At 39.4% G+C, this 12,623-nt stretch overlaps 1 protein-coding gene across 2 annotated transcripts in view; it reads right to left on the reverse strand.

Moving 5' to 3' along the window:
• DOCK8 (dedicator of cytokinesis 8) overlaps window positions 1-12,623 on the reverse strand; it is a 156,298-nt gene that overhangs the window by 54,951 nt on the left and 88,724 nt on the right. For both annotated transcript variants that reach the window (XM_014608664.3, XM_006261239.4), the window contains exons 17-25: window positions 12,255-12,393; window positions 10,318-10,419; window positions 9,593-9,688; window positions 8,595-8,829; window positions 7,442-7,606; window positions 5,927-6,102; window positions 4,145-4,240; window positions 2,427-2,522; window positions 589-738 (exon numbers count right to left, since the gene is read on the reverse strand). In XM_014608664.3, the coding sequence (XP_014464150.2) occupies window positions 589-738; window positions 2,427-2,522; window positions 4,145-4,240; window positions 5,927-6,102; window positions 7,442-7,606; window positions 8,595-8,829; window positions 9,593-9,688; window positions 10,318-10,419; window positions 12,255-12,393 (1,255 nt within the window). The remainder of the gene's footprint in view (window positions 1-588; window positions 739-2,426; window positions 2,523-4,144; window positions 4,241-5,926; window positions 6,103-7,441; window positions 7,607-8,594; window positions 8,830-9,592; window positions 9,689-10,317; window positions 10,420-12,254; window positions 12,394-12,623) is intronic.

Below are 12,623 nucleotides of genomic sequence, written 5' to 3' on the forward strand. Positions count from 1 at the left end.
TATAATGAACACTCCAATTTCTATCTGCTCTTTTTTTTTTTTTTGGGGGGGGGGGGGGGGAAGGGCATGTGTTGTATGTGAGAAAATATACCGTTCAAAGGGGAGTATAAATTCATGAAGTAAACAAATACCATAAAACAGGAAAGGCAAAGTTAGGCCTTTACATTTTTAATACTAGAATCTAACATGTTAATGTAACCTATTTAAAATGTATCAAAGGAATAAGGAGTACTGAGGTTGGGGATTTATTTTTGCTCTGAGTCATTAATGGCATCTCTTTGAAGGAGACTATGATTAGAAAATTTGAGGGTGGATTTTGCATCCTCAGAGTGCAAGTTATTCAACTTCCTGATTAATCCCACTGAAACCAGTGGAACCAGTCATGGAACTGTTTCTATACAACATGAATGAGGGTATCAGAATCTGCCACATAAGGATGGGTACATGAGAAATAAAATGGAAATACTGGTAAAATTCATGTCTGGTAGAACTCCAATGATGTTAGTAAATCAGGCTCAATGTTTCTATGAATATTTCCCATGAGATACAACAGAAAGGAACCGCTGTATTTATTTTGTTTGTACTTACCTTCTGTGGTTTAACTAGAAGTGCTGCAATCTCTGAAGTGACCACATTAACTATAGTGGTGATGTCATCTTTGAAACGATCTGAGAATCGACTTCTTCGTGGAATGTCTTGTTTCTCTATATTGTGAACATACTGAGCCATACTCTTTACCTGAAAAATAGAAAGTACTGCTGCCACACTACTGCTTTAAAGTTGGCACTGCAGCCTAATTCTACACAACCTTCCTCTTGACATAGTCTATTATGACTGCATAATAGCATAATCATAAGCTACCTACCTGTGGCCCAAGGACTGAATGGGAATGGAGACAACTATTATATCCTGAATTCTCTGAGCTGACCCCTCTAGATAGGTATTGAAACACATGATAGAGAGGTTTGTAATGCTGCTGTTTTTGCTGCACCTCTTTTGTACAAAGAGTAAGCTTTTACTATTCATTATTTGTTGACTGTCCACATTACTTTGCATCCTACAGAGAGGAAGGTACAAGTCTTTTCATCATCAGGACCAGAGTGACAATATCACTATTACCCAGATGAAGTTTTAAAATAAAAGGCAATAATATTTTAAAACAATTTTTATGGTGGCATATCTGTGAAAAGCTTCATAAGAAAGGGAAAATATTTCATGAGAGGTCTGAATGAAGACAGGACAGTTATTCAGTGTACAAGGAGAGGAAGACTGCCTTAGGCATCATGCACAGATCTTAGGTTGAGGGTGCTACATAAATTTAAGAAAGAAAAAAATGGATTCCAGCTCTCTACATTCATTTTTTATTTCTGAAACTACAACAGATACCAGATCTCTCCTCTACCCAGGTTCTGGATGGTGGATGCTGACTCTCAACCAGTTGTGTGTGACAAAGCTATATGGGACAATATCACTGCTGCTGTATTACCACCAAAGTGTTGCTATTTCAACAGAAAACTGAAGCTTAGAAAGGAAATTCCGCACCAAAGTCTTACCAGAATCCAGCACCTAAAGGGTTAAATGGGGGGGGGAAGAAAAACATGGCTCTTTTATTCCCATTCCTATTTGTTTTCTACCCTACATTCCTGCTGCATCCCAAACTCCCAATGAAGTCATCTCTTCAGTAACACAACAAAGAAGAATGGTGATCAGACAGTGAGGAGTTCTGGATGCACAGAGAATGTAGGATGGGAGGTCTGGTGAAAACAATGGGCTGCTGGGTGTAGTAGTTCTCACCCTGCCCTGATGTCAGGCATGGGGTGTCATTTTTTTGAATGAGTTCCTACTTCTAGGCTGGCTGGTGGAAGCTTTATAGGCTGTCAGTGTAAACCAATAAGTCAGAATATTTTTCAGCAACATCAATCACCTCAGTCCTCTGAGTAAAAACACCTGTGTGTGGAGCCCTGTCACTGTAGCCCATGCTATAGACAGAGTGGAGAAAATGACAGCTGGAATGAAGGAAAGGTTCCAGCTTGCCTTCTGTCTTTCCTCACTTTGTCAGGATTTTTGGAAAGTTGTTTCTTCTGCTGGACAGCAGGGGCTGACAGAGTTGGATCTGACCCAAAACTCACTATACTACCCCTTCTCCACCACCCTCCATACAACACCTTCTCCATCACCCCTTCCACACCACTTTGAGGAAGGTCATACCTAAAAGAGAACCCACATTTTGTGCTTCAAGTTTATTCCTCTATAGGGGAGGTTGGCTGGACAGACCCTTCACCTCCCCTCTCCCACACAAGGAATGGGTGTGCTCAAGTATTGTGAATTGTGATGCCCTGGGGGGAACAATGACAAATGTGCATCTACAGCTTAGGCATAAACTCAATTTACTTTCCTTATTGTTATATACTGCTCTTAAATCTTACCAGGAGCTCAAAGAAGAACCAGGCATACTTGAAGACAGACTCCCTCACCATGCCAGTGCTGACCACCATCTGCAGTGCTAACTCTTCATGAAAATGCTAGATAACAGAACAGAGTATGTTGAGATTTGACTTCAAATTCAACTCACTTCTCAATGCTGAACCCCCAGTAAAACTCAGGAGGGGTGAAATTCAGTCACTATTGCCAGGGTCATGTAGAAGGCTCCCCATGCTGTGGTGTCCTTTTTTTGGAGAGGAACAACTGAGCAGAGAGGGACATCTCTGTATCCCGCCCATGGTGGTAAGGTGGATTTCAGCATAGTGGTATTAAAGGAGTACTGTGGGCAAGTGAGGTGAAGAACCACTATCTACTTTTATGGAGAGTTAGGACCAAGAAAGCACCAAATCAAGGTCCAGATGGGAGGCAGCCATTACCCAAACCCAGAGTGCATGAGCTTTGTGAACGGGATGTGAGGGGTGGTTTCACCTGGTTGTGAGCACTTCTGTATAAAACTTATATAATTTTTGAGGGTGCTGTTCAGGGTGGACTGTGACTACTAAAGAACAAGAAAGAAAGAAATGCTCAAAACAGGACTTTTGCACTGGAACATACTTGAGGAGAATAACATAAATTTGTGGATGTGTCTGATCCCAAACATCAGGTTCAACTACCCCCAACTTTTAGAAAGCTCAAATTCATAGTCTCTAAAAGGTCCATTCTCTTCTCTCTCTCTCTCTTTTTTTGAAGTAAACAAACAGAAATCTTTAACATTTCCACAGTTAATAAGAACATCCACAGTTTCATTATATAGGATAAAGGAACCCCTTGTGAGACAGAAACAGATATAAAACTTTATATTTAAGGGCATAAATCAAAATGTAGCAAAGGGCAGCAAGGAACTTGCCCTTCAGGCAACTTATTGCTTAACTGCCTGCTGCCGGGTTTATTACACCTTCTTCTGAATCGGCTAGTGCTGGCCACTGCCAGAGATAGGATGCTGGATGAAGTGTGCTCATCTGATCTGGTGTCAGTTCCTAGGATCCTAATAAGCTAGCTTGGCAACTTGTATTAGGTTAGAGAGAAAGTGTACCATGGTTGTATAGCCTGCCAGCAGGGAAAAAACTAAGCAGACTGCCAACTCCTCATAGAAAGAAGGGAGGATGGAGATAGCAAATAGATTCTTAAAAGAGTTTATTGCAACATTTAAAAACCAATGTAGATTATCTCTGTACAAAGTGACTCAGAACCCAATAACTTAACACAGTACTAAAAAAAAGAATCAAAGACAAACACAGATTGGCAGCCTGCAGGTAGGCATTTAAAATGTGGCTACAGTTTGATGAATGTAAAGCTCAGCTTGCCCTTTCAGTTCTATTCCCCAACGTTGGGAAAAACTGATCCACTCTGATCATTATAAGCTGTAATAGAAAGCCTCCAATATCCTGGTCCATAAAACATATTGGTATTTGCCAGAACTATTTGGGAAAGAAAAATGTTAACAGCCTAGGATCAAGAGGTGGGGTAAATGATACAAAAGATCATTTATCTATCAATCTACCACTGTTTTCCGACAGTTTCATTTGACAAAACCACTAATTAATTATTTGAACCTCCTTTTTGCACCTCACCACAAAGTTACTGGCACTGTGCATTTTAATAGCTGTCTGCTAACGTCTCTCCCAGTTTCATTAATGATCACCCTGACCATGTGGCAGTCTACCTTTTTACTGGATGGTCTTGGGCTTGTGCAGGTATTTGGTATATCAGCAGTCGGTTCAATATAGTAGGACATCCGACTGCTGCTGCGATCCACAACCTGGAGCAAATCAGCCAGACCAAAAAGGAAAAATTAACATAGAAGAATCAGTTGCTAGTTGTAAATAAATAAACACACACACACTATATATATATATATATATATATATATATATATATATATATATATATATATATATACACACACACACACACACACACACACACACACACACAGAGAAACCTCCTGTTCCATACCCTCTCCCCCCTCTCCCCCCCCCCCACATACACGCATGTGTGTGCGCACAGCATGCTCCCTGCCACAATAGATGAAAAACTTGAGTCAGAAACTGGGAGCTAAAGGATGAAGAACATTTATGATAACAGTGCCACCATGTGGATTATCCTAACATTGCATTTACAACTTTAAAGCTCTCCCAATTTCTCTCTTCAACAAGAGTTGACCTTTAAAGTAAATTTCAGATTTAGAACCACCAATTCAAAAGGGACCTGGGAGTGTTTTCCACTAAAATAATGTCAGTTTAAAAGAAGATGAAATGGAAGCAGTCATCAAAGCATTATAAATGGCTGAATTATCAATATAATATAGTTATACTCTGCATCTTAATTTTGTATTAATTTGGGTAGATATAAAATTACCCTGTATTGTGCCATGTTTTAGGAACCAGTACACAGGAGTAAAGTTATCAAATATTAAGGCTGCAAGCTTAAAAATGGATATGCATGAACAGATATATCCATACAAAGAAATCTGGCACACATCTGTAATTTCTCCTAGCTGTTCTGCTTTATTTCCCTCCAGACATATGACTCCTCATTATTAGAGATGTTTTTTTCCAGCAGTGTTTTAGAATGAAGCCTAAAAACAACCTGACATCTAAGCACTCTTGATGTTATAAAATGGTATGAAATCTATGGAATGCTGAACAAGGAAGAAACAGATGATTTTGTCTTATGCTCATTTTGTGTTGGAAATTCATGCTTGGTAAAAAAAAAATCCATTACCAACATTTTGGGTGGTGTCTTTTATTGGACCAACTATGTAGTTATGATAGAGTTAGACAAGCTTTTGAATGCAAGACATTCTTCTCCATGCCTTGCATTTGAAAACTTGTCTAACTCTATCCCAACTACACAGATGACACAATAAAAGATATCACCTTAAGAAATCCTTGCCAGCCTCTTGCATAATTTCTGGACCATCATCTTATAACATCATTCTTATGCTACTATAAAAAAAGGGCAAAGGAGAAACAAAATATATTCCTGCTGGCAATTAGGAAAGCAGTTCTTTACCAATATCTATTCAGCCCCAGTTAGAGAATGATCCATTCTCTTGGGGAGTCAAGGTCAGTTTTTTCTTTCAGAAACAGGATCAAGTCCCTCCTGAGCATTTTAGGTATGAATAGACCCTCTACCTCAGAAAAAAAGGATTATCAGAAACCTGAAAAATACAAATCCTGCAGTGGAATCTCCCACCTATAAAGGCAGAATCCTGAGGTCCTTACTCAGGTCTTACTCAGGGAAAAATCTTGTTGACTTAATTGGGATATCAAGAAAGAGTTTGCGATATCTCTGGCACTACATGTTGGTCATCTGGCTGGTACAGGCTGGTTAAGACCTCCTGGTGGTACATGAAGAATTTATTAGCAGGAATGAGCCCAACCCTTAAAATCAAGATTCTCATCCCACTTTTTGCTACTCTAACACTCTCTTCTTCTCTTACCTTTGAAGACATGATGTGTTTGACTTCTTCATCAGTAGCTGTTGGGGTACCAGCAATATCTGGATTGCTGCAGCTCATTACCCGGCTCTGCATAAGCCTGGACCCAACAGACATAGCACTGGTGCGTCCAAATGTGTAATAACGAGACTCTGGCATATTGGCACTGCCTCCTGTACCTGGCCATGGAAAAAAGACTTTTACTAGAACTATTATATTAATGCAACATACATAATGCAACATTTTACCCTGTGTTCCTAAACCAAAATATAGGGCAATCGGCATACGGTTTCTGAAACTTTCCACCAACATGACCAACTGTATGGTAATGAAGAGCACCTGCATCCCAGAGAAAGGGCAGTGAGCTGTTCAGCACAGCAACCAGCCATATATTACCAGAAGAAGCTCAGAGCAACAGCTTTTTTCCTTCCTTTTCCCCTTCATTTCAGAGACACATGTCTGGACTCAAAGGCCCAGTGGTCTTTTAGGATTCTAAAATTTTAGTATTATCTTTGATGTAGCCATTAGAAACAAAGAGCTTGTTTACACATGGAAATCTATCAAAGCAGCTTGTTCTGGAAAAGATTTTGGGTTTGAACTCTATGTTGTCACCCTTATCCATAAATTCTAACTGTAGATGAGCCCTGAGACTTACCATATACCATTCAGGACTATATTTGAGCTCAGACTAAATACTTGTGCAAGGGAGTAAGAACCCTTCTCATCTCCCTCCTCAAAGCTTTAATCTGTATATATATGAATAAGAGGACCTATTCATCTTTTAATTTTTGGCTTCATCCTCCTACCCCGCCCTGGCCCTTCAGTTGGGCTGAGTCAGCATAAGGTACTAGGAAGGAAGTTATGTACTCCTGTATAGGTCTGAAGTGAGTTACCACCCATCTCTCTCCACTATCCCTCATTTTGAGGAATGTCACTCAGCTTAGTTCCAAAGTCACAACGTTCCAAAGAAGTCTGGGGTCCCTTGCTTTACAGCTGGAAATGTACATCTTGAATAAAGATTTACAAAACAAAGGTTACAGAGAGATCCAAGTACATTAAAGGTGGGAGCTCAGCATATTGTAAGTTTTTTCACTTGAACAATGTGCATATATATCTTTTCTTTGGTGTCTTGGTAAGGCTGACACTTTGTCCCATATTTGGGTCATGGCAGAAAACGCAACTATTCCCCAGGAGCCCAGAGGCAGAATGTTAGGAACTGAAATTCTTAGGTGAATCTATAAGGATTCTGTGTTTCTGGGTCATTGTGGTATATGGACCCCTCTCCCTTTGCTCAGGGCTATATCTACAGACACCTGCTCCACCAATTTATTTATTTAATTGTGCCAATCCACTGCACTGTTTTCTTCTCTGCTTATATCCTTCATACTTGGTAAATGGGAGTATTTTTTAGATCCTGCTCTGTCTTCAAACTGATGATGCAGAATGTTTAGAACCAGGCATCTCTGCCGCCTACACTCTGAGGGGTCAGGTCAGAGAGAAAATTGCCTTTGCAGTTACCTAGTTTGACTACATCTCTCTGAGGCTCTGGAAGACGAAACACATAGTAGACATAGGATGCCAGGAGACAGTTCCTCCCATGCTGATCCTTGCTAAGGTCTTTACTGTTGTGAAGACTGCTTACTATTGCAACCACCGACTCAAAGGCAAACTGGGAGAAGTTGGCTGTGAAATGAGAAAGAAACAAACAGTCTCAACATGAAAGAGTATAATTTGACCAAGCCAAGACATTCTTTGTATTGACAACTGCAATTCCTTATTTAATCTGGTCTCTCACAAATTCAAAACTGAGGACAGGAACTAAAGATTGGACCAACTCTGAGATCCATCTGTCCCAGTATCCTGTCTCCAGCAGCGAGTGCCAGGTATTTCAGAGGCAGGGTTAGCAACCCTACAGTTGGCAAATGTGGGATGAATAGCATCCCCTTATACAGGTCTTGCTCTGCTCTCTAATGGTGAGAGGTAGTTAGCCATGTTAGTCTGAAGTCAGAGAAAGCAGAGGAAAGATGCACCTTACAAACTAACTAAATCAGTAATGCATTAACTGTTGTGAGCCCAAGCTCACTTCATCAGATGCTGTCTAATGTATTGACATCTAACGGGAAGACATTAGCCTATAAGCCAAGAGCATGAGATTTGTATTCCTCCAACATTTCTGTTGATTTTAATTATAACACTACACAAGATGTCTCAAAAAAAGTACTTTGGCTATTAGGAATACAGAGACAATATTACTGACTTAAAATGCTGTTTATTTTTTCTATCTGCACTCAAGTGATTTTGCTTACGTCCTCATTGCAAAGTGGGTGAGTTCCAATCAGAGTTAAACCAGAACCCAGTTTCTAACCTATCCCTTAACCTGATAAGATAGCCCAGGTGTAAAGTACCTCCAAATGTGGGTCTAAGGGTTTTTCTGTGTCTGGTTGGACAGCTTGGGCGAAAAACTCATAAACACCCCCCCAACTTACTATCCAGAAAACACATATCCTTAAAGTCTTATAAATATCTTCCAGAAGGTAAATTTGAGCAAGATATCAACTTTAAGCTAGCCACTTGTGTAAAACATCTTGCAGCCATATCTCCTGGTTTGCTTGCATCTCAACTCTGACATCAATGCTGTTCTCGTGGTCAAAGCCCAAGCTTCAATAAGTACCTGCCTGGCCAGCTATGACCATAGGTTGTACAGCCAGCTGGAAGAGTTTGTCCAGGATCAAGTGTAAAAACAAGATGAGGGGCTCAAGGCGAGAAGAATTCAAGCAGATAATGCTGAGTTTCAACTCATGTTCCAGTGTAGCCTCTGTGATCTTCTGCTCCATCACTCGAATTGGGAAGGTGACTTGGCTTTCCAGGGAATGACACAGAGTGAAGAATTTCTCTAGGTGGTTGTCCTGTCAATACAATGAAGTATTTTCCACATGACACTAGACAGTTATGGCTTTCTACACAGTTGCTACCAAAAGCTAGTCAGAGATAGACAGAGTGTGCTAATAAGAAAGGAAAAAAGTCACCAGAAGGGTTTCCAAAATTTTTTCACAATTTTGAGAAAGCTGAGCAGCTTTAGGAAGTATGTTTCAAAGGAGCTACTACAACATTTATTTCATTCAGTTCATCTGGTACACACTCTCACTAAGTCACATTATTTAAAAACAAACAAGCAAAAATGTTAGCTCTTCTCTACAATGTCTCCATTATTTATTCCTTTACATTACTGCACTGGTTCGTGGGTAGGAGCTATTGTGGATGACAGTCTCTTTCCTAAGACAGGTGCCTGCCCAAGTAGATACCACATCCAGGTAAGTGCCTGTTGCACAGGGGTAACTGTCCTCCACTGGACTCCAGGTCTTTTCCCATTCCAAGTGCTTTCAGGAAGGATGGCCAGGATGGTAAAAAAGAGGGTAAGAAGGAAATTGAGGCAGTGCATTTAGGAGCATGGTAAAGTCCTAAGTTCCCTGGACACTGAAATTATCAGTCATGAAGTCCTCATTTAGCCCAAAACTACTTGCCTAGACTAGAACTGGCAACCTAGAGATGAAGAGCTCTGCATCCTATGCACCAGCCTGCCCCCCCCCCCCCCCCCCCCCCAAGTCATCCAAGACCCTAGTAGCCTCTTTTCAATGAAACTTCTGATGCAAGTAAAAGATCATGCCTTACCTGGGTGTGAACAGAAGAAACAGCCTGCACTTCAACATTAAACACTCCCTTGTGTCCTTCAGCCCATTTAATTGGCGGTGACTGTGGTGGAACTTTCTGCATTGAAGATAAAATAGGATCCTCAACCTAGCATATCTCCTTATCAGTAGGGAAACAGCAAACCCTAAACAACCACAACTTTGGGGGTGCTTTTCTTTAAGGTAAAAGATAAGAAGTTCTCCAAGTATCCCCATTCTTTTCCACAGCTCTTTTAACTATTTATTCTACACTGGTCCAGTCTGCCAAGCCACCAAGGGCAGCGGTGCAGTTTGGATCTGTTTGGTCTGACTTCCATTAGCTATGTTGTATTAAAGCACTCCCTCTCCCTCCCATACCAGTCTTCTCAGAGGACCCCAAACACAGCTTCTGCAACACCCCTCCCCCAGGCATTGTGGGACATTTGGGTGGCTCTTAGCCATCAAGAGCAGAGAAGTGGTCATACAAATCAAGCCCCTAGCTTGGGGTAACATAGGAGATCTCCATGGCCTGCCCTATCATGGAATCTGCCAAACAGATGCTTCTGCTGGGGTTTATTTGGATTGCTCCAAAAAACATGTGGGGTATTTTGTAAAGTTATTTTTTTTAAGCACAGGGAAGGGTCTGTCATCAAATATTAAAGTTCAAAACATTAATGACACAGCTTTCATTTGGAAAAAATATTACCATTTAGCAATTTTGTTTGTTACCTCTGGAGAGTGCATTGAATAGTTTAAAGGCAGTTTATCTAAGGCAACAGGAAGACAATAGTGTCCAGTTTGCAGACGATCATTTAACAGAATTGGCAGCCACTGAAACAGAGGAGGCAAAAACATAATATTTATTTCTTCATATGATCATGGCTATTTACCTTTTAAGTGATAATCCTACATACCAGAACAATGATTAGATAATGACCAAAAGTGTTCTCCACATAGTATTTTCTGCCAAATCTTTGTATTTTTTAATTCTGTGATTGCCATCATAGAAACACCATCACAGCCAGACTTTCTATGACTTAAAATTCCTCTCTTCTGAAGAACAGGTACATACAGCTCTTTGTGACCAGCATACCTTACCCTGGTAAATTGTATCAGAAGCATAGAGTCTGTGTGTACAAACACTTAATGTTTCTAATTCAGAATAGCACATATCATGGTCTGGAGTAATTCCATTGATTTCAATAAAGTTTAACCAGGGATGAACTGAACCATCTAGGCACCCCTATTAAGGTCCTTCAAACCATAGCTTGATGACTGGATTCATTTTACTGTCAGAGGTGAAAGAGGGTGCACATTCAAGCTACATGGGCTGGAATAAATTCTTTAATTCAGTATAAGAGATATTCAGTTCTAAAACCGAGTTGTTGGCAAGATGCATAATTTTATTGGCTTCAGTGGAACTATTCATGCACATGAAAGTGAGGGAACTTATGTAAATTTGAAAGATTGGAGCCAACAACAATAATTCAAACTTCACACCTAATGTGCAGTTTTTTCTTGTATATTTTTATTTTGTTGAAATTCAAGGTTGAATCTCACTTCCATCCTTCTAATAATTTTAGGTAATTTTAGTCCCTAGCATTTTTGTGTCTGGAGATCTTCCTTTAAAGGTAAAGTTCTGTATGTATTTTCTGGACATCAAAGATGCTAAGGAATTTTTGAGGACAGAAGTATCCTGATATGTACTCTTGTACAGAGCGTTTATAGATCCCGTCGTTTTCAGGGATGAAGGTATTTGGTAGTTCTATATGCAGACAACAGTAGATGAATGTTTTGGTAACACACAAGAGACAAACTTTACAAGATCCTGCTGTTTGTTTGCAGATCATAATATTATCAAGAACTATGGGATCTTTTGGAAAATATACTATCATCATGGTTGTCTTTTTTAAACTTTTAAAAATGTTAAAAACAAACAAAAAATTAGAACAAATAATACAATAAGCAAACCACTTAAGTTAAAATTCTTTAATTCTATAATGAGGGATGAAATATATGCATTATTGCAGACAAGGCTCTTTGGATATTATAACATTACTGCATGTTCTTAGCTTCTGTTTTTTTTATATTTTTTTGTTTTGTTTTTAATTTAGGAAAGGGTCAGAACATGATATAAGATACAGATACTACTTAAAATTAAATTTTAAAATAGTGCTTTAATCATGATATCAATTATAAGCAACAGCATATTAGAATACAGTATAATAATAACAAATCCAAAAAAATCCACTGGATTTATGTACTATGCAATATACTATATATTGTATAATTTTGCAAAGGTTTATATGTGCATCTAACTTTACATACTGTAAGTAGGCACACTGACTTAATTAGGACAAATCACGGTATTTAATTTAATCACTTCCTTAAGTCCTTATAGGTTAGGGGCCTTATACAGCACTTGATGTGCTCAGTGATTTGATGTGCTCAGTGATTTGCATCTGCACTTATTAACTCTTTTGATGCAGGCAAAAATATTTGAATGCAACACCAAAATTAAAATCATTTATCATTTTCTGGAAACTGTTGTAACTGGCTAGAGTGATTTTACCACTTGCAAGAGAAGATATGAGAAAATTAGTTAGCTATTTCTATTAAAACACTGTTTGCATGGGAAGCTGAAGTATGATTCACAGCCAACTTACTGAGTATCCCAAAAGGTTCTCCACAGAGGATCCTTGCTTTGGCTGACAACTGATATGATAGAATGTGAACAGTAGGTGGTGTTTTTCTGTGAGTTTAGCTGGCAGTTTAATTTTCACTTCTTCATAAAAGTCAGGAGACCTGTAAATAAAAAAAAGGCAAAGACCTACACAACTAGAAATACGGAGAGAAAGACTACATTTTCTTTTAAGCTCTTCTTGGATGCTAATTAGGTAGACAGCCCCCTCAAATTGTGTAATTAGCTCCATTAAGCAAATAAACATACATCTCTGACTTAGCTACTCTGCTGACCTGAAAAGAACACAGTGCTAGCAACTGGGAAGCCTCTGGTATCCTTCTTCCCCACTCTT

The sequence above is a fragment of the Alligator mississippiensis genome, chromosome 3 (genome assembly GCF_030867095.1).
Source record: "Alligator mississippiensis isolate rAllMis1 chromosome 3, rAllMis1, whole genome shotgun sequence".
NCBI lineage: Eukaryota > Metazoa > Chordata > Crocodylia > Alligatoridae > Alligator > Alligator mississippiensis.